This window comes from Sipha flava, unplaced genomic scaffold, assembly GCF_003268045.1.
Source record: "Sipha flava isolate LNK unplaced genomic scaffold, YSA_version1 46_pilon_pilon, whole genome shotgun sequence".
NCBI lineage: Eukaryota > Metazoa > Arthropoda > Insecta > Hemiptera > Aphididae > Sipha > Sipha flava.
In genome coordinates this window covers 199,586-221,708 of record NW_020273250.1, presented here as the reverse complement: position 1 = coordinate 221,708, position 22,123 = coordinate 199,586, and the positions used below count along the sequence as shown (strand labels likewise).

Sequence of the window (22,123 nt, the reverse complement as noted above, 5' to 3'; positions counted from 1 at the left end):
CCTATTACTTAACTTATGTTTATAAAGACTAAACGATCTTTTTAAATCTACTAATGTATGTAGCGCATATTTTATATTGCTCACATAGCATATCACGTATTTAAACCAATTCTAAATTGATTAATTAGTGTTATTAATTTATTATTATTTTATTATTTTGTTTATCTTTATACGTTTATTATCTTTTGAAAAATGTATGAGTTAGGATCAACAAATTTTATTAGTCAAATTATTATTTATTTCATCACATAGCAGTGGATTTTTGGTATTTTAAACATCAATAGTCAAACATAGTTTTTGAAAATTCAAGATTCAAAATAAATTTTAATATTTTTTAAACTTTCTTGTTAATTGTAATTAAATTGAAAATTGTGTATTTCATAAAAGTTGATGTGCCTAATTTTTCAACTGATCACACGTATTTGTTTTTATTAAAATTCGACGTACTTAACAAAAATATCTTATACATAAGTAAAAGGTAATATTGATAAATGCATACGATTAAAAAAAAAAAAGACGCGTAGGTACCAATATTATTGTTATTTTTATAAACCGTTGTTGGTACACAACAATGAACGACAAAGGGGTATTAAGGACCTCCAAACTTTTCCCAAATGGTCCTAATTGTGTCTATAATACTGACGGAATAAGATAAGTATGCATTATATATAATATGAATAATGATTGTCAATGACGCTATGAATGATCGAAGTCTACATAATATGACGAATCGGGTGTGGAATGCCTCGTACGTATAGCTATAACGTGATAACAGAACTTTCAGAACACCCACAATGTAAATACACGTCTTTGCGTACCTAGTACAGTAGTATCTATTAATATACATGAATTGTGTGAAAACAATTAAACAAAAACACGTCGATAACATGGAGTAATGACCGGGATGGAAAATTAAAATAATACATAAAACAGAATTGATTAATTTAATTTACACAAAGAAAATGAATACAGATAATTTTAATTGCAAATATACTTTATATTTTGATACGTATATGTATTTTTATGATCACAGTAATTACGTTAAAAACGTAATCGCATATAATTATGAAATCATAAATTAGTTGTTAATTCATAAACCATTTATTGATATAAAATATAAATTTTTACAATATGGTATACGTATAGAACTTAAGCCTATAATGTTATTAATGAAAGAGCTTATGAAGACTAAAGTTGACATATTTTGATGAAATATGATATGTGTATATCTACCACACATGGAGTAATATTAAAAATTAATTGATAATCCCTATAAAACAACAAAAAATAATTTAAAATAAAAAATAGTTCATTAAAATTTGTTTCGAAGGTACTGAAAAACATTTTACCAATGGTATGGAGAAAATTTTAAAAATTATAGAATTAATAATTAATTTTATATATATATATATATTATATGTATAAATTAATGGACAATTATTAAATTTATTTGCTGAAAATAAAAAATGTGGGGCTGTATAATGATATCTATAACTTATATAATTAAAAAGAACAAAGTACAAAACAGAATAAAGAGTTTTATTAATGTTGGATTTAAATTTAATTTAAACATTTTTGAATAAAACTTATAACTTGAAGATTTTTTAAATAACTAATAATTTTAAAACCCGTTAAAACTCTTTAAATGTGTTAAAAATATTAAAATATTACTAAAAGTATTAATTATCTACATAATAAGCTAGAAGAAAATTAGTAAAATTATATGCATTTATTCCATTTGTTACATGAATCATTTTTGTAGCTGATAAATTAGGTAATTTGTTATTTAAACCATTAGGAATATTGAACAAATGTCATAACAATCAAAAAATCTAACTGCAAACTCTACTTTTTTAGTACAGGTATCATTACAACTATGCGTTACGCATATATTATAGGTACTGAACATATATTGTACATAAAGGTATTGTTTTACTATCGTATGTTAGAACGGATAAGAATGTAGTTGAAAAAATTTATGAAAATCGTTATGCATTCGGAAATTTAGCAAAATGTAATTAAAACGCTTTTATATTTTTCATAAACAATAAATTAAACATTGAAAATAAAGCATTTATGAAAACTATACAATTCTTAAATTGAAATTTAAAATGTAAAAATATTCAATAATATTAGAAAATAATTTAAATCATCTAGCTTTCTTAGCATTTCAGTCTCAGAGTTTTATAATGATTAGTATATATGCTTTGTTTTATAATATATAAACATGTCAATTTTTATTGTTAAAAATTTATTTTTATAAAGTTGTATTAAAACGATAACAACGACTTTTAGTAGTTACGTCCATATGGGTGCTACCGATTTTAACAATAGGTTAGGAATGGGTGCATAGTGTATCGGTTTAATTTAAAGTAAATATGGTAGGTACACACATGTAGAAAACATTTTTCTTTGTGGATTGTCAAAACAAAGTTTTGACAATGTCAACCATTGACAATAACTGATAATGAACCAGCTATTATTCATGTACATTGAACGAATAGATATGCACATTTAACAGCTCTAAATTTGCTTATAATATTCGACAGCCGGATTTTTCTAACACATGTTCATTACGCATCCATAGATTCCATACACATCTCATAAATATCGTTCATACATGTTATAATTTTTATGAGGGTACAAGGTTATTCGTCTTAACACATAGTCTTGATAAATTATGTAAAGGATTATCATAAATAAAGACCGGATTCAATAGATAGAAATGTATATAATTATAAATTTTAATTCAGAAAAATGATATATTTTGTAATTATTATATTAATGTCCATAATATTATTTAAGTAAGTGATTAATGATTATATATTTGATATGATTTTACTATGTAATTTTAATGTATTTTTCATTGCAATTTTAATATATTTATATTGTAATTTTGATACGTTTTCATAGCAATTTTGAAATCTTTTTAGTGCAATTATAAGAAATGTTTAACGCATTATGTCCGGTCATTAATCATAAATATATTTGTCAATAAAAACGTAATGCATAATATTTCAGAATAATTATAGTTTGTATAATTATTTTAGTGGCAAAATAAATCGGAGCACTAATATCGTTGTGGTCCAATATTGAAAATAAAAGTATTTTTTCAAAGGTTTTTTACGGTTAATTTTAGTTTTTTTGTATTTTCATTATTTTTATTTGTATATATCATTAGTAAGTAGTAAGAACTAACCAAATACGTAAATCTATTATTATTATTATTATAATTTATAACATTCAAAAATAATCATTTGAATACCTAATTAGATGTTTGAGTATAAAATATTTTTACATAACAACTAATAATGTAGTAAGAATTGCAACAAAAATAATATTATATTGATAAAGTGATTATTATAAAAACCTTTAAAAGTGGAACAGATTTTTCTATCTACTGAAACCCTCGAACGCAAATCTAACCTTAAACAAATATAATATGCGATAATTACATATCTGGTTGAAAATCGGTGTTGACGCTAAATTAACACTATTAATATTTTATTTTATTTTTTATAGTATTTTTTAGTTTTTTTATTTGATTTCAATACCAATTTTAGATAATCAGCATTACGTTACTAAATTATTTTTCTTCTTCTTATGTACCTTCACAACTCTGTTAGAGTTTTGGCTGCTACTTTTACTGACCTCCAATAATCACGATCCTGTATCCTTTCTTTCCAATCTGGTACTTCTAGCTTTTCTAGATATTTTTGCATTTCATCCATACGTTATTTAAATTATTACAATATTGCATTATTTTTAATATCGTTAGTAAATTATTTTAATTTAATTATTTTCTTTGGATTTCTATGTATTATCACTGAAAAAAATATTCTGTAAAGATAACCAAAATGTAGTAATAATAACTGCGAATTCCTGTTGGCTCAGGGACAGCAATGTGTATGGTTACGCTTACTAACTCATTCCTGTAAATCAGAAGTTGTAGTAACAACAACTTTTTTTTGTTATTAAAACTGAATGTGATCAGTAATGACAACAGAAAGTATATATATTTATGGGTGAACTCAGTATGACGTTTACAAAATGTTCAGTTACTATTATTAAGTTATTTTTAAAAAATCAGCAAAACATTGTGCGGGTTTAACAAAACAATTAAGTAAAGCAGAAATATTTTTTTCGGCTTTATAAATTTAATTGTATATACTACAAATTATTTAGAGGGTACTACACAACTCACTTGTTGAAATTTTGTAACCGATAGTTATTGTTACAAAATTACTTAGTTGTTACAATATTATTATTCAGTTAATACAACTTGGTTAAATAAAATTGAAAGAAAAGCAGTGTATATATACACTATAACTATACGTTTGAATGTAAATTAGATAATTAATAGTATAATTTTTGAAAATAATTTTTAATAATAATTATTATATATATTAATTAATAAATATATTTAATATATTTCATTTTTAAATTTGAATAGTTAGTAGTTTTTTACTTATATTAGTACTTACAAATTTGTTTGAAATTATATCGTCTATTATACTTTGTTTTCTTTTTTCTCTTCAAGTTATTTATGCAACAAGATAACGTGATTAATTATACTTCAAATTACAACATTATTGGTTTCTATGTACAAATAATTAATTAATGATTTAATTATTTAGTTAAATAACTATTCATTAATCTCATATAATTGTAACTTAAATTTAAAAAAATTTAAATAATTAAAAATATTATTGATATTGTTTGTTACAGGTATTGAAATTCGTTTTGCAAATAGTTTTGTAATATTCGAGTGTTTTTTATCAACCCGTTTTTAAGTACGAAATCTGATTACAGGATTTTCTTATATTCAGTTGTATTAGCTGGACAATGCATCCGATGTGATTGATAAAATATACACTTAATATGATATCTACAATTTATTTGAGGGGCTGTCTACTACTTGCGTCCCCCAAAAAGGTATATTTTTCAGATAATAAATTTGACAGGTAACTTGCATCCTGTTTTGGGTACGCAACTCGACCATAATATTCTTTTTATCTACTATAATAGTCATGACCAAGATGCATCCATAAATATTATGTGTCACAATAATTATGTATGTGTAAATTGTGTATGTGGTATAATATCTGCGATTAACGATAAATTAATATTATCAGCTATTATAGAGTTTCAGTGTGATAAAATTAATTATGTACCTACCATGTCAATGTCTAGTTGTCGTCAAACAATTTCTGAGCATAGGCGGACATTTGGTTGAATTTTTGGAAGGGCTATAACAATTCAATGTAAAACAACTCGCAGGGGCTTCGCCCCCACACCCCCTTCCCACACACAAGTAAAACTTATTACCATTAAAAATATAGATATGTTTAAATTGTATTAAAAAAAACACTAAATAACGTATATTTAAAAATAATTAATATATTATTTTAATGACAAATAACTATTTGTATTAGCAAAGATACTCAAAATATCATCGCTTTTTATATTTTTCCAAAGGTGAGCATTAACTAGTTAAAAAGCTAAAGTTTAGTTAAAAAGTTAATTTTTTTAACTTTTTAACCCAACTAGTTAGTTTATTTTCTAATAAACTTTTTAACTTAACTAGATTAATTGGCAGTTGAAATAACTTAGCTTTTTACAGTTGATTTAAAAAGGATCTATCAAGTTAAAATTGTTTTAAGTTTTTCGTTTATACGAAAATATTTATACAAAAATTAAATAATCATATATAAAAATGGTAAAATGTAAAATGGTCACATAAACTGTAAGTCAGATGTCATATAAGATTTTGTAGGTTGGGGGCCCACCTTTGGGTATTGGGTTCTGGATACAGAATGTTATGTATAAAGAATTCTAACTATAAAGATAATTAAATATGGTAGTGAGTTACTCCTTGATGTACATGCAGTGGCGTATATAAGTTTTCATTTCGAAGGGGGGCCGATTATGTATTTGATTTTTGGGTGGAAGGGAAGGAGGAAGCACACTATTACGAAAAAAATTATTTTAACACTATAAGACTTCTCGACTGTCTTTACACCATCAGAGAAATAAGAAACTTAATTTTTTTAATGATTTATTATTTTTTAAAAGTATAAAAACTACATTGTAATAAACAAAGAGCACTCAAAATTTACCACATATTTTCTTAAAAGAATAAACATATTTTATAATTATAAAATTTTAAATTATGGCATAAGCAACATTCTCAGTGTCGCAACAAATTTTCGGAAACCCAGCATTAAGACATATCTATATTAAAAATAAAAATCTTTAACAATGGTATTTTTCATTTCGGTGGGGGCCCGGGCCCCCTCACCCCTCCATAAATACGCCACTGGTACATTGTACAATGTCATAGTATTTTTCAAACACTTCAGTGCTACTGCTGTATATTATTATAAAAAATTCAATAGAATTGTTTATTATAGTTTAGGAAATAAATCTTTCTAAAGAACGCAGTCACTTTTTACGTGATCTACTTACTAATTAAAAAAGTAGATTAACTTTTTTTAGACTGAGTTAAGTTAATATTTTTTTTCTTATTAACTTGTAACTTATCGAGTTAAATTTATGAATTGTTAACTGTTAACTTTAAACTTATTGATCTTGTGTTCTCTTAACTTAACTCGAGTTAATTATTTTCATTAATTTGCCCACCTTTTTATTTTTCGATATATCTTTTTCAATATATAGTATTGAAAGATTGCTGAACCTATCTTGAACCAACAATGTCCTTAACCAAGTTTTTATTTTTTTCATTGCACTGAAACTTCTTTCGCAAGTAGCCAAACTATGTAATTGGTATTGTTCATGCTATTGTAAATAGTTTTTTATTATTTCTTATTTTACGGTTTTCAAAAAAAATAAACAGATAAGTTAATAAATAAATTATGAAAATAACGAATAAAATTTCTAACAAAGCTTCGATTTTGGGGGGATATTAAGATATGTAGGGGGAGTCTAAGCTTTCCGTTCTACAGTGTCAAATTAAAATTATTATCCAAATTGTGCGCGAAAAAAGAATTCTTTTTAATTGACGAATATAATTTCAGTTACCATGAAATGCTTGAAAATGAAATATAAAAAAAAAAAAAAAAAAACTACTTAATATTGGATTGGCAAATGAATATAAAAATAAATCAGAAATAGGTTTATTTCTTAGAATTTGTTTTGGCCTGCCATTTTTATCTCCATAATATTTAAGTGACGTATTTGCCTATGAAATCATTCCAATCGTTTCGGCAAAATGTTTAGAATTAACTGATTACATTTTAGACAATTATATAACTGAAAATGCTCAATTTCCTCCAAGTATGTGGGCACAATGTTCGTATAGTGTATAGTGAACAACAACGCATGTGAAGCATTTCATTCCAAATTCAATTCATCTTTTTACTCAAGCCATCTAAGTATATATAAATTTATAAATGTTTTAAAATCATTTAAAATTAATACTTATGTGTTAATAAATAGCGTAAATACACCCAAAAAAGATTATAGAAAAAAATAATGAAATAAAAAAATTTAAAGAAAAAACAAATTCGACTTTTATATATATTTAAAAAACGTTTCACTCAAATTTCAATTTGTGAGAAGTCCGTGGCAGTATAAGGGTTCCATATATCGCAGCCATATTCGAGAATTGGTCTAACAAGAGCACAGAATAATATTTTTAGAGATGTACCAAGTTTAAAGTCTTTGGCCAATCTCGTAACGAAACCAAGCATTTTAAAAGTCTTGCAACAAATATTTTCTATATGTAGTTTCATATCAAGATTGTTACTAAATCTAAATCCAAGGTCCGAAATATAATTAGACTCACGCAAAATATTTATCTCTCTGATGCAATAGGGATAGTATATCGGGGATTTAGATCTATAGAATGTAAAAATGTTACATTTAGATAGGTTGAGAGATAATCCTAATATATTTGACCATTCAGAAAACCTATTGATATCAGCTTGTAGCTTGAGACAATCATCAAACATGCGTATTTCCATAAAGAGCTTATTGTCATCCGCGAAACACAAGACTCGATAATAATCTCGGTCGTAAGTAGTATGCACCACATTTCAGGTACATACGTAAAATTTATAAATACAACAAATTATACCTTAACGATGTTTTAGACTTCTACTCATGATGTCAAAAAAAGGTTAAAACTAATCGTGAATTGAATTAATATTTATGTTTGATTACAGGACTCTCGTAGTCCTATTGATTTTATCCTAGTGGCGCCAATGTCATATATGTTTAGTACGACGTTGTACTTACTAAGAGGTTAAATCAAAAGACTAAAGAGACTAAATACGAAGTAAATACTACACCTGATTCTTCAATTTTATTTTTGAATAGTTATATCAAGCATATATGTAGTATAGTTAGTATAGTTGCTATAGAAATTATATAGGTACTCTGAACAGTTTGTACGAAAAACAGAAACATTTTTCTGTCTAATTAACAAATATTTATTATTTTCATATTTTTTACTTTTAATGGCACGGTTCATTGACTAATATAAATACCTAAGTATCTATAACTATCTAAAAGCTAAACACAAACATACATTATATTATAAATTATGATTATTATAATAGTAACCCAAATTCCAGTTATTTAAGAATGTAATGTTGAATTAGCATGGGCTTTGATTTTTTTAAGAAATTTGTACAAAAGATAATATTTATCTTTTACTCATATTATTATATTATTTTTGAAGATTTTTGAAGTTGTATGAAATTTGTATGAAAACTGATTATTCTTATACGAATAATACACAATTATTATAAAATTTGTATTTTGTTACATTGAAATATTGTTAACACTACTCCAAATGTCAATGGTTTTTCATATTATTTTTTAAACCAAACTGAAAAGGTAGCAAGCAAAATGTTCTCCACTGTTTAAAATATATAGTTATATTTTAAAAGGTATAAGGGGAGTTTGTCACTTACGTATCCTAAACATTACACAAAAATTTCGCACACGTTTATGGGTCATGGTAAAATATATAGTAGATGATATACATAAAATATAATGGTATTTCATGGTGTAATCAGGGATATAAATTCAGTTCTATTTTTGGTGGTACAGAGGTATAATATATATATATATATATATATATATAATTGTTCTTAACATATAATTTTCAACATACTAAGACTTTAACTTCCTTAGTAAAATTTTTTCTGAGATTAACTATATATATTTATATTTATATATATATTATAAATATTTAAACAGTAAAACCTTCATTATTATAATATTATTAAAAAAAAAAAATTAACGATTTTTTATTTTTATTCATTTTGAGACGACGTCCTTTTTCGACAGATGTCGTACCGAATTCATCAATCACTAGGTCCAAATTAATGTTATACTTCTTTTCGAGTTGTAAAGTAGCTAATTTGCAAAGTCTTTTTTGCCTCGTTGTTGTTCTAAGATATGTTTTAACCTCTTTAGACAGGAAAAGGATCTTTTACAATTTGCTGTATTTGTTGGTGTCGTTAGGAATATTTATAATGACTCTGTTAATAATTGAAAGCCTTTATGAAAGTCATTCTGTTTTATATATTCTATTTCTGATATTTTGTCAGGTGTTAAATTATTGCCATATTTTTGATTAATATTCTATTAAAAATTCTCAACTCTGTCTTTGAATCATTAATAGGGCTCGGATTTAAATGCCTTAAAAAAAAAAACTAAAAAATGCATTTATGACCTAAAAACTCTAAAAAATGCCCTAAAAATATCAAAAAATTTATTTAAACCTAAATGTACATTAAATAATTTTGTTTTTGTATTTATGAAATAAATAAATATTAAAATTAAGAAAAAATATGTTTGTTTAACATTTGTATAAAAATATATATAAAATTATATGTAAACTATAAAAAATTAAATTTGAAACATCATATCTACAACATTTATAGATTCTATTAATATTAATACTATTTTTATATTTCAATTAAGTCAATTTTTTTAATCATAACACGAGAAATAGATCAGAAACTTTCCCAAAAATATAAAATCTACTAAAATGTGAAAAATCCCCCAAAAAAAATTTGTAGTTACAATATACTTACATGAAACTCATTTGGAACATGGAAAACATTGTGTAATTCCAAAAAAAAAGATGCAAATGCATTTAAATGCGAGCCTTAGTAATTAATATTAGAGTTATGTGTTACAAACTATTTTTAATGTGTCTTCAGATAGTTCTTTTGACAAATATTTAATTTAATCCATTATTTTAATCACAAGATATCCATTTCATTTTCTTCAAATCGATTTTCCATTTTTTGTATAATGACAAAAAACTTTAGAGTTTACGGTAATACGATAATTATCTTTAACTTAGATACTATTTGGCTGTATTCCAACAAAAGCTAACTTAAGAGGAATATTTTCCTTCGTTTTATTTTAGGATGCTCAATTTGATATTTATCAAGCATTTCTATTAATTTATCTCGTTTACGTACCATAGGCGTACGCATGGGGGTGGCCGGGTGGGCCCCTCCCGCGGACTGGCTTTTTATTTAATAAATGTATATTTATACTATACAAGATAGCGAACATTTTTACATTTTACATGAATAAAATGAAGCCCGTTTTAATCTTATAGTATAGAATTGATATCTGTGAATAAATATAATAAAGTTATTAGTTATTAATCAGACTAATCAAAACTTGCATATAATATAAAAATTGAAGATGTAATTGATACATTCAAAAACCTTACTCCCGTGGACAAAAAGATGGAGTTGTAAATAGTATAATAATATGTAAATAAGGATTTCTTAAATATAAATTGTGTAAGTTTAAATAGTATTTATTTTTATATTTGCATATTGAATTAAATAATTTATAAAATTTAAAATATTTAATTATACTAGTAGTCTTTAGTACAAGAATCTTTGGTTCACTTTTTTAAGGGGCCCTCCTTGCGGACAAAGTCTGCGCACGCCTATGTTACTTTCACACCAGAACAACCATAGTGTCATATTACCCATATAATTTGTTATAATTTGGTCATATAATTGAATTTCATATTAATATTAATTATATTTGATTATTATTTATATTTATTTTATTTTATATTTTATATTTATTATTTATTATATTTATATTAATATATTATTTAATTTAATATTAATTTACCCATATAATTTATTATAGTTTGGTCATATCCCTAAAATAATAGCTTGTTCTGTGACCATAGGTACCATAGATATCATAATGAAATACCACAGCTGATATAATCATAGACCTATTATCTAATTTAGTTAATAGGTCTATGAATATAATACTAAACGTTTAGTTTATTCATCCGTGTGAATTGTAAAAGACATATATATAATGATGTGATGACACTATTGAGTAATATTAATTTATGAGTTACACAATTTTTAAATATTGATAATGATAGTGATTTAATTGATAAGGTCTCAAACTTGTAAAAAATTAAAATGTTGTAACAATTTTTTTTTATATATAAAGAATAGGTAAATATTATTACTTTGTTGGTTCCTTGGCTCTTGAAAATAATATTATAGGTATAAAACTAAAATATAATTAAAAGTATTAATAATTCATTAAAATGTCTAAAAAAAACAATTTATAGAATTTGTTATTTACCGCACACAATGCTTGTAATAATATGTTGTAGGATTTACCCTCAACATATTAAATTAATTAATGAAACAATTATATAAATAGTAATAAAATATAAGACATAGAAATATAAGTTGGTGTATTATTTACTTCATTAAATTATTTATACATTTGATAATATTTAATCATTCATTTTTATGAACATTTTCGAAAAACTTGATATCATATATATTGGATTGTAAACGTACCAATTTATAGTCATTAGTTATATTTATTAATCATTTTATCCAATATTATTTGTTTGTGCGTATAACGGTTGTTATTTTATTTTTAACAAATGAACAATTAGTTGTTATACCTACCAAAATTACCAGTGTCCTGAATTCTCATTAAGTCTGCGTTTATGATGGTACGTCAATCACATTGTTTATATAATCGACGTAATTTTATGGTAGGTATCACCGCAACAATTAATCAACTACGGTAAAATTACTTTTATACATTACTCGTTATATCTAAAGTAAAATAATTCCTTCTACGATACCAAGAAATGTTGGTGTTCCTATCAGATAGTGCAGTTAGGATATACTTTATTATATCAGAGGCCACTTTATACCTTAGTTTCTAATTTTCGAGTTCTATTACGTTTAAAGAGTTATTGGATTTTCTAAATTGTGTTTGGTAATTTTAACCAACATACAGTCAATATAGGTAACATCGTTAAGTTTAGTGTCATTTTAAGTGATACTGATTGAATTATAATATTTAATTTGATTACTATTTCTTTAGAATGTGGTTTAGGTGAATGCTTTACAACTATCGTACAATTATATCTTAACGAAGATAAAATCAATTAACAAAACGTTTTTATTCTTTTTAAGAAACCTTAAAATTTAAATTCAAAAGTACGCTAACTAGTATTGTGTCGTGCTTACTAAGACTGCGAGTCCATTGATACAATTTTTGCATTGTGAAATAAAATAGTAAATGATTTTATTTTCAAGTACAAAGAGATAACTGATTGATTAAGTAACTTTACAATTTTTCTTTGGTAAATTGATTTAGATTTTAAAGTATAATACACTTCAATCTGAATAATAAACGCGGTCTGTGATTTACAAATACCGCACAGTTGCAACTGTAACGTTGCTTATTAAAATATTATTAGATAAGAATATGATTAGGGTATTATTTAGCGACTTATCTAACTTATCTGAGTGCAATTATCGTAAAATGCTTGTCAACAATCGTATAAATCTTGTGTGTGTCTAAAACAAAAATAATGAAACATTGAAAAATACATTGTACTCATTATCAATTGAACTATTGATATAATAAATAATAATTGATATTACAATGTAATAATAGTTTGAATAATTATTAATGTGCTAAATAATCAATATTGTTTAAATATGATTTGACTTTTTTAAATTTTGTTTATGATTATTAATTAAAAAAAAAAAAAAAAAATGGTAGTTAGTGTAAATTCATAAATGACGAAATAATTTATTTGCTTAAGTAATACATTCATATTTCTTGTAAATTAATACTGTAACATAATAAATATATCTATAAACAATAATTAATTATATTAATATATCCTATTTATACGTGCTTGCATGTAACACAATTTATCGTAAATTATCTTTTCCGTAATATTTACGTGATCGTTTAAATTAAACAGATATTCTAACAATAAACAGAATAATAATTTATTTAAAATTGAATAACTGTGTAATTATATCTATAAATAAATATAATATTAATGTAAACTATATGCTTACATAGTCTAAAAGATAAACTTTAATACTTCTATTGTTCAATTTATTATTGTTTATACATATTACGTGCACCTTGTTCGATTGATTAAACTTAAGGACAAGAGAGAAACTTATTTAATAACAATCAATTATTTGTAAATATTACATTTGTTTATATTTTTTCATGAAACCATCATGTATTACCGTTCATTTTAGAATATACAGATACACCATACTGTTATAAAATTGGTAGTGCCTACATTAGATTCGTATTGAGACACATCTATTAGACGTCACTGTAATCCTTTACATTCAACATAAAAACAATATTTCAACAAAATAAACAAAATTTTATTAACTTTATACTGTTGAAACCCTGTTTTTGTCAAGTTAAATGCAAATAAGAACACTGATATCTAGATACCGCGTCCACGTAGGTGCTAAAAGTATAAAATTATATACTTTTATGCTACCACTTTTAATAGTAGGACGATAGAGTGACATGTCGAACTTAATTCACTAATGATTAATTAACAATAATGGCGAGACGCGATAATTTATATTGTTAAACCTACCACTCACAAAAAAAAAATTGATTACATTTTTTAAAGAAAATATATTTATTTAAATAAGGATGCTATTTTTAACATATTGGGTGATTATTCTTCCAAGGTGTGTTATTGCCTCTTAAAACTAATTTCGAAATCACTTTCATAGTTCAAAAACTTTCCAAACCTTGAGACACCCATCACCCTTTTAAATTGAGACACGTACATTAAATATAGTAAAATTCTTCGTTACGAAACTAGGTTGGTATATCTTTATGATGTATATTCTAAAATAAATGGTATTATTTTTTAATATAAAAGACTTTTTTTTTCAAAACTCCCCGAATATTATACAATAATTTTTACTACAGCATCATTTTGTTTAGCAAAAAATCACGTGTATTTATAATCACTAAATATCTATTAGTTAATACCATGTAGGCATTACCAATATAAACAGTAGGATGGCGTACCTAAGCATTATATAATTTATGGCATTATTAATTTTATTGGGAAAAAATAGAAATATAGCCGAATAAATATTCTAATTAGTTTCATGTGGATTATGGGCTCATAAATCAATGTTTAATCTCATCTTACGTTTAATAGATCAATAAATGCTTAAAATAGGTTATTTTAAAATATCATATAGCTTAAAAACTATCTAACAATAATATTAACCTTTTGGCATAATCTTTTTTATATTATCGATTTAAATTTAAATTTACCTGTATTAGTTTTTAAACTCTGAGTGTAACGAGGATGCTAATGGTCTTACCATGATGCGTGTTTTAATGTTTTCTGTCTGTGTACAGAGTGATTTCTTTCACTCTAAACTATAAAAACTTTTTTTTCTGAATTTATAATTTTAATATTATGTAAAAGCACAATTATAATAGTATTAATCAAAGATTTATATATATATATATATATATATCAATCTTAAGTTTAATTTATTACTTTATATATTTTTAGTACCTATGAAGAAGCTAAAAAAATTGAGATTCTTTAATATGCAATATACTAGACCTTAACTTTAAAAATTAAATAACAAAAATTAAGGCGCCCTTAAATGCTTTTTTAAACAGCTCTATAATAGCAGCCAGTACGAGCCTGCAATCACCTATTCTTGTATTTATCCGACCTAGAAGTTTCATTTTTTTTCAAATTAAATTTTATAGGTACGTATATTGGTTTAATTATTTTAAAATAATAGAACCTGGCTATAATTTTACTATACTTAAAAGAGGGAATGGGGCCGTTCGGCTATGTCATTTTAGCAATGCCGTTTCGACGATAAACCTTTTAATGGCGATATGGCATTTAGGCGATTTACCGAATTGGTGATTCGGCAAATGGTCGTGTATATATTTGTATTAAAATAAATCTTGAACCATCGAATATTATCGATTATTACAATTTGATTATTATATGTTCGAAATGTCAACTTTTGAACTTTTTATTTCAAAATGTTGTATCCAATTTTAAACATAATCTTATGTAATAAAATCTTAAGACAAATAAAGATAGAGAAACTTTTTCATATGATGGTATATGTTAACGTATTTTTTGAATAAAATTTATGCTGACGATACTTTATGATTTTGGCAATGTTAGTATGAAGATAGGTGTCCAGTTCGTTTACACACGGGTATTGATGATTTCGAGGTAAAATAATAGTTTATAATAGTATGTCATTAAAATAGCTAATCACCGATATGGCCTAGAACCTTTAAAAAAATATTTGATCATTTTACAAGAAGATTTTAAATTAGAAAAGGGCAATCCATTTAATATAGCGAAATAAACAACGTACTAATTTACGGTTTTTATACTAGAAGTAATTCTTTCATAAATTTAAGCGAAAATTAAGAGTAGTAAAAATAATGATAATTTTAATACAGCCTTAATGAATAGGAGTAAAGATATCAAGGGTGAATAACACTGGAACAATTATTTACAGAATTACGGTAAAAATACTAAAAATCCTTTGAATTTCACCATTGTTTTTTTTTAAATTGCTATAACCTAGTTAATTTTGGACTTAAGAAGTTGGATAAGCTATCAAAATTCATTAAAATTAGGTGAAAAATAATTAGTGGTAAAAATAGGTGGTTGGCATTTAAGTAAAAAGAAGGTGTAATGCGCATAGGCGTGTCTAATTAAGTTAAAAAAATTCGAAGATTATAAAAATGAGTATTTTCATGTAATAAAAACTAATTAAAAAGCAGAATTCAAATTGCAAGTCTCTAAACAAAGACATCGAACATTCTCAGTTATAAATTGTTTAGTCTCTATAATTGTTATTTTTTGAGTTATAATGAAAAAAATATTCGATTGTTTTGAAAACCTGCAGTATTCCATATATTTTGCCGTTTTTTTTTTTTTTTGTTATTTTTCATTAGTTTTTCTTAATTAATTGGACTTCGGATGATAAATTTATAAAACACCCTCCACAAACTAGACAAAATATGCTATTAATAACAAAAAACAAGTTGAAAATTATAATAATCCGTCTGGTCTAAATTATGTTACACAAAAAAACCTATCATGGTTTATGGTAAAACCGTATTCCCAATATATTCTTTGTTTTATTTGGAACATAAAATACGAATAAATTTTTTTCTCTAATCATTTTATTAAATTCGTATTCAATATTTAAAGATTTGAAAATATTTTATAAGTTAATTAAACAAAATTGTTAAAAAATGTACATATAATTTAAAATATTATAATTCAATTTATAGTTACAACTACCTTCAAACTAGCTATAGGTACAAATTTGTGAAAAAAATGTTTAAAACATTGTCATTTTATTTACTAATAAAAAAATATTATATGTATTTTTAGACTTCAAATTTTAGCTTATATAGGAAATTCAAGATTCTGCAATCGCGTCATAAATCAGATAGGATTATAATTGAAAATTTTGATGAATGTACGGATATAATTCGAGATAAAATTAAATATACTGCAGTCACACTGATATATCAGATAAGTTTGAAAAATACAAGGTGGGGCAGTAAAACGGTCGATTTCCAAAGATGAATTATAAAATAATAAAATGAATAAAAAATAATCATTATTTATTACAACGAAAAACATAACTTATGCTATTAAATTATGGCACTATGACACTTATGTTATTTTATTTTTAAACATTATGTCCTCAAAATGATGGCCATATCTTTTTGAGCACTATTCTAGTCTACTTGGTATATTTTCCAATACACGGTGTTCACACATTTTTCGTGTTTAGTTAGTTATTTCGGGTTAGGATTTCTCGACAAAAAGTAATGTGGCTATAGAGGTCTACAAGTTATAAACCTTGAACCACCTGCACCTTATACGAGTGAACATTTAAGTTGTTGTGTAAAATCCGTCACAGACTTCTACTGGATAAATTTAACGATAACACATGTTTTTGTGTAAATCTTTATGAAAACCGCCTTAACAATAGCAGCGATATTTTCAGATGTACGAATGGTCTTTTTTCGTACAGAATTTTTTTAATGCGAACTCCGTTTTTTTTAAATACATTTTTTTTTCTGTTAATTATTCAAAATATTGATAACCCTAGCCAATGGTTACGAATTATGGCGTTTAAGATTAAAATGAAGACAACATGAACGCTGTGCGGCTACGAACTGTCATTATTTGTGTAAAATAATTTTATTGCATAAGCACGTTGTCCACCACTCCACTGTTCTACGTTTACTAATTGGCATGTTTTCTCTAAACTAATATTTAATGAAAATTCTCGTCTTAATTACTGCTGAGAAAATCTATTAAAAACGGGCGTTTCGGTTCCCCATCCTGTATAATCGAGTTACAATTAATTTGAATATATTTTGCTTAAAAGTTAAAATGGCTGTCTTTTTAGAAAGTAAGAGAAAAAAAAATGATTGCTTTTAATAATTACAAGTATAATTTTGGTTCGGTAAATATTACAACTGGCTCAATTCGTTGGCGTTGTGTTAAACGTAATCGTACAGCAAATATACACAATTGATGAAATAGTAACGAGTGCACGAGATTCCATTTAACACGACCACGAACCATCAAATTAAAATGAAATTAATAGACAAATTGTAAGTATAGTATGTAGACATAAAGTTATAGATGATGATGTCCATAACTATCAAAAAAAAAAAAAACAATACTAAAAGAGTTAAAACAAAATAGTTCTTTTATGGATAACTTCACCAATGACGATATGAATACAGTTAAAAATTTTATATGTGACTGTCATAGAAAAGTTCTGACTGCAATTTCTAAAAATATTATTGAAGCTCATTTAGCTTTAAAAAATACAGATGTAACTAGTAAAAGTTAACAAATTTAGTTCTTAATGATCAAATAAAAAATATTGTTATTTTTTCATGTGATACAAATTTAAAAATGTTATTATATTAAAAAATATAATTATATTAAATATGGAAATGTAACTCTTCCAGTCTTGGTCTTAGACTAACAACGAATACATACGAATCATTTCATTCGCGCTTTAATAACAATTTAATCACAGTCTATCATGCCATTATTGGATATCATTTTGAATGAAGTCCAAGCCAAAATTTACATTAAAATGAATAGCGCAAATGTTTTGACACTGGCAAAAAAATACTCAGTAGTTAAACGACAAGAAACAAATCAATTTAAAATCACACAATACAATTCTAATCAACTCACACTGTATGAATTTATAAAATTTGACTTTGACAAATAATTTTTTTTTTTTATTATTAAACGACTCTTTTTTTAATATATTTTACACTTAGGTATATATTTACATTAAAATTTATCAACTAAAAAATGAAATAGCATTTTCAATAAAAAAAATACAATATAGTGTTAACCAAAATGTTTTTTTTCGTTTACGATAAATAATATTTCTTTAGGCGAAAACCAAATCACTCTTTTTTGAGTTTGGGGAAAAAAGATCATTTGGGCTAAAATCAAAAGATTGATTTTGAGCGAAAACATGTGCGCTCAACTTCTTGCCCTCTCCTTCTCCAGTTATATGTTTACACTCCAAAGTGGGAAAAACTGCTTTAAATGCTTATTTTTACAAATTATGAAGAGTATAAATTAGATACAAAACAGTAAATTGTTAATTTTAATTTCGAAAACAATTTATTTTCATTGTTCTAAATATCACGTACGAACATTTCTTGGCTCCGTTTTTATATTTTTATTTCACGGTATTTTAGTTCTATAGTTCTGTATACCGTGTATTGCATGCGACGCGATTTTATTAATTTTGTGAAATTTCCATTTATATTTTATTTACTGTGACAAAATATATAATTTTAGATTTAGGGCGAATTGTAATCTTTGTACATCTAAAGTACCTCAAAACTCTTTTGAAATCAATGGTATATTGTATATAGTAAACCTGCACGAGTTAAATCTTTTATTGAATGCGCTGAGTTATCGTGTTCTAGAATTTAAAGACACCTGCCCGTCCCGATAGACCACCCACCTTGAGTATGTGGTCGTATCTTACCCAAAATCTTTACGGTTTTATTTTCATCCGATTATTATATTTTGTTCAGGTACAGTACAATGTGTGTGGATTTATGTACACGATGTAATATACTTACTGTATGATAATGTACACGTGCTTTAAACATCATTCAATTAAGACGTAGAAAAGTTGCATAACAATTGCGTTTTTTTTTTTAAAAAAAAAAGATTATCTATTACATGTTTTCGTTTAAAAATGAATTAATTTTGTTTTTTCATTAATTTGGTTAAGCTGTAGAAAAAAAAAAATAAAAAAAACAAACAATATTTCAACAAAAACCGTTGGCAGAAGTTCTACGTCGTAATGTGTAGTAGATTACGCGCGTAATTTGTAACTGTGTAAACATAATCGCCGAAACTCGAAAGAAAGCGTTTGCTTTGCTGTTTTCTCCGTGACGTTTGCAGTTGGGCGAGTTGATCGCAACCATCGGTGCGACGAATTGTACGGCGGTGTATTGCAATGGTGTACGCAACAACAACAACCTGTATCTGCGGCGCGACAAATCGACTCGCAGCAATTATTGTTTGAACGTACAATGTAATGGATTATACTGTTTTTTTTTTTCAACGCGCATTTCGTTTTCAAATCGTACGGCGTTCTTGATGATCCGATTCCTAGAACAACGATTTTCAAATCGAGGGGTCGCTAGTACATCAAATAATTGGTAAGGTTTTCTCGTAAACATCGTCGTGGCAATCATTGTTGAGAATTGTGATTGATAAATTTCCGATCGCCAATTAATCATACGAATCATGTCGATTTATCACTGCTTTTTAATGGTATCACGACAAAAGTGTCGTTCAGAACGTCGGTGACGTTTAGGGGGTTGCGACATCGAAAAGATCGAAGGACCGTTGTCTCGAAATGTTGCACAACGAACCGAACGGACAAAAACAGCCGCGGTGTAAATGAGTAAAACGCGCGCGCGGTAATCGCGTTTACTTACCGATCCAATCGTCGCAAGTCGTCGCTGAGTCATCCGAAGAAACAGGGCAAGGGCGACCGGGGGGCGGTGGTACACACCAACGTCCATGTGTCACGCATGCGCCGGACACGATGGACGTCATGACTGCACGGCGAACTGACATCGCATCATTGTCATAACTCATCTTTAGGCTTAGGGACTTATAGCTCTAAAAAATACACAAATATGCTTCTAAAATCATTATAATATGCATTTATATGCATTAAAAAAAAAAAAAAAAATGACCACATAGTACACAATATAAAACGTGTCCATCGGATTTAAATATATCTTTAAATTCCGAAATAAAACTTTGCAGTCGGCTACTCGTAGACTGTTGTACTTTCGGCATTATACAATGTTATGAAATATACGCGTACGACCGTATTATGATTCGACGTTGCGTGATTGCGAGACGCAAAAAGAACGATTGATAATAATCGACTGAACTGAACACTAAACAAATAATCTATTATTCTATATCGACTATTATCTTTATTGACATCCGGTCGATATCCAGTGGGTCGGGCTTAAGGTATTATTCATACTTACACAAAAATTATAACGAGTTTCTGAGAGGTAATTTGCAGATGGCATATTACTGGAAACATTAAGTCCTCTTAGTACATTTTTTTTCCGATCGGTTGAAATATGTATACATAGTTTTTAATTTTTAATTTGAAAAATCTATCAAATATGCAAAAATATGCACATTCAAATTTTATATCTGATATCACAGCACCGAGAAACGAATTTATTTCGCACTCTGCTATATTTTACAATAATTAAAAAAAGTATGCAAATGCTAGAAGTCCTTAAGCCTACTCATCATGGTCGCGCGCATGTCAGTCAAAGCGCTGGCGCGCCGCCGCGAGCGGTGAGTCAAAGCGTTCGCGAAAGTTTCCGCACAACGTAACGGGAAGAGAGGGGGAGAGAAACAAAAACACGTCAAACAACCGATATCATTGTCGGTCGTGTTGCGATACACTTTTGTTTTTCAACCTTTTTTTTTTTTTCATCAACGGTCGTATTGCGATTCGCTTTTTGTTTTTTTTTTTTTTTTATCATCGTCGCTATTTTCCGTTGACGTCTCCCCGCCCGACAGCCGCGCGCACTGCTACACTGTAACGACGTCAAGCCATCCCCTCCCCACCCGCCAGCCCACTTGATTTCGGCACGCGGGCCGATGCGGAATCGTACGTCGCAAAACATTCGCGCGCACTTCTGCTCTTTGTATTGTCACCGCAATGACTCATCAACGAGCTTGTGTTCCACACTGATTACATGGGCCATGTTGACCATTAGGCAGCAGGATAAGCAACTGTCTGCGGTCTCCGTTATTAGAGGGCCTCAGATTATTTATTGATACGATACGTACGACCATTGATCATAAATATAGTATGACTAAATACAAGCCGTTTAAGCCTATTTCCGCAACAACACACTGATCTCTTTCCATAGTCAGTTCATTATGGTTGTTATGAATTTTTTATTATGAATCTTTTTTATTCTTTTTTTTTTTTTTTTAAGTACAACTTTCATCGTATTAAATAAACGTAAGCAAAATATAATATTTAAAAAAAAAAGACAAAAATGATAAATAGAATTGAAATGATTACATTGATATTGAAATGATTATCGGAGAAGAATTCGACCTTTTTTATTTCGCCCGAGGGTCTCGAAAAGCCTGGATCAGGCGCTGCGTTCGTACGGGGTAATCATT

General features: G+C 26.7%; 1 protein-coding gene across 3 annotated transcripts; it reads right to left on the bottom strand.

The window, feature by feature from the left end:
- Window positions 1-12,697: 12,697 nt before the first annotated feature.
- On the bottom strand, window positions 12,698-21,048 carry LOC112689781. Of its 3 annotated transcripts, none has more exons than XM_025563635.1 (3): window positions 20,953-21,048; window positions 20,383-20,569; window positions 12,698-12,866 (listed from the first exon to the last, which is right to left on the bottom strand). In XM_025563635.1, exons 1-3 carry the CDS (start codon window positions 20,995-20,997, stop codon window positions 12,808-12,810), a joined length of 291 nt encoding a protein of 96 aa, XP_025419420.1. In that variant the 5' UTR covers window positions 20,998-21,048; the 3' UTR covers window positions 12,698-12,807. The 3 variants fall into 3 exon arrangements, with proteins under 3 accessions (XP_025419420.1, XP_025419418.1, XP_025419419.1); XM_025563633.1 differs by lacking the exon at window positions 12,698-12,866 and adding an exon at window positions 19,686-20,050; XM_025563634.1 differs by lacking the exons at window positions 12,698-12,866; window positions 20,953-21,048 and adding exons at window positions 19,686-20,050; window positions 20,657-20,680.
- Between the last annotated feature and the right edge of the window lie 1,075 nt (window positions 21,049-22,123).

Excerpts from the sequence above, each read along its gene's own strand:
- LOC112689781 (XM_025563633.1), bottom strand. The coding sequence starts at position 20,997 with ATGCCATCTGCAAATTACCTCTCAGAAACTCGTTATAATTTTTGT. Across the intron at positions 20,570-20,952 it reads AAACTCGTTATAATTTTTGT|AGCTATAAGTCCCTAAGCCT; the intron begins GTAAGTATGAAT and ends TGTATTTTTTAG. Across the intron at positions 20,051-20,382 it reads GACTTGCGACGATTGGATCG|GAATCGGATCATCAAGAACG; the intron begins GTAAGTAAACGC and ends TCGTTGTTCTAG.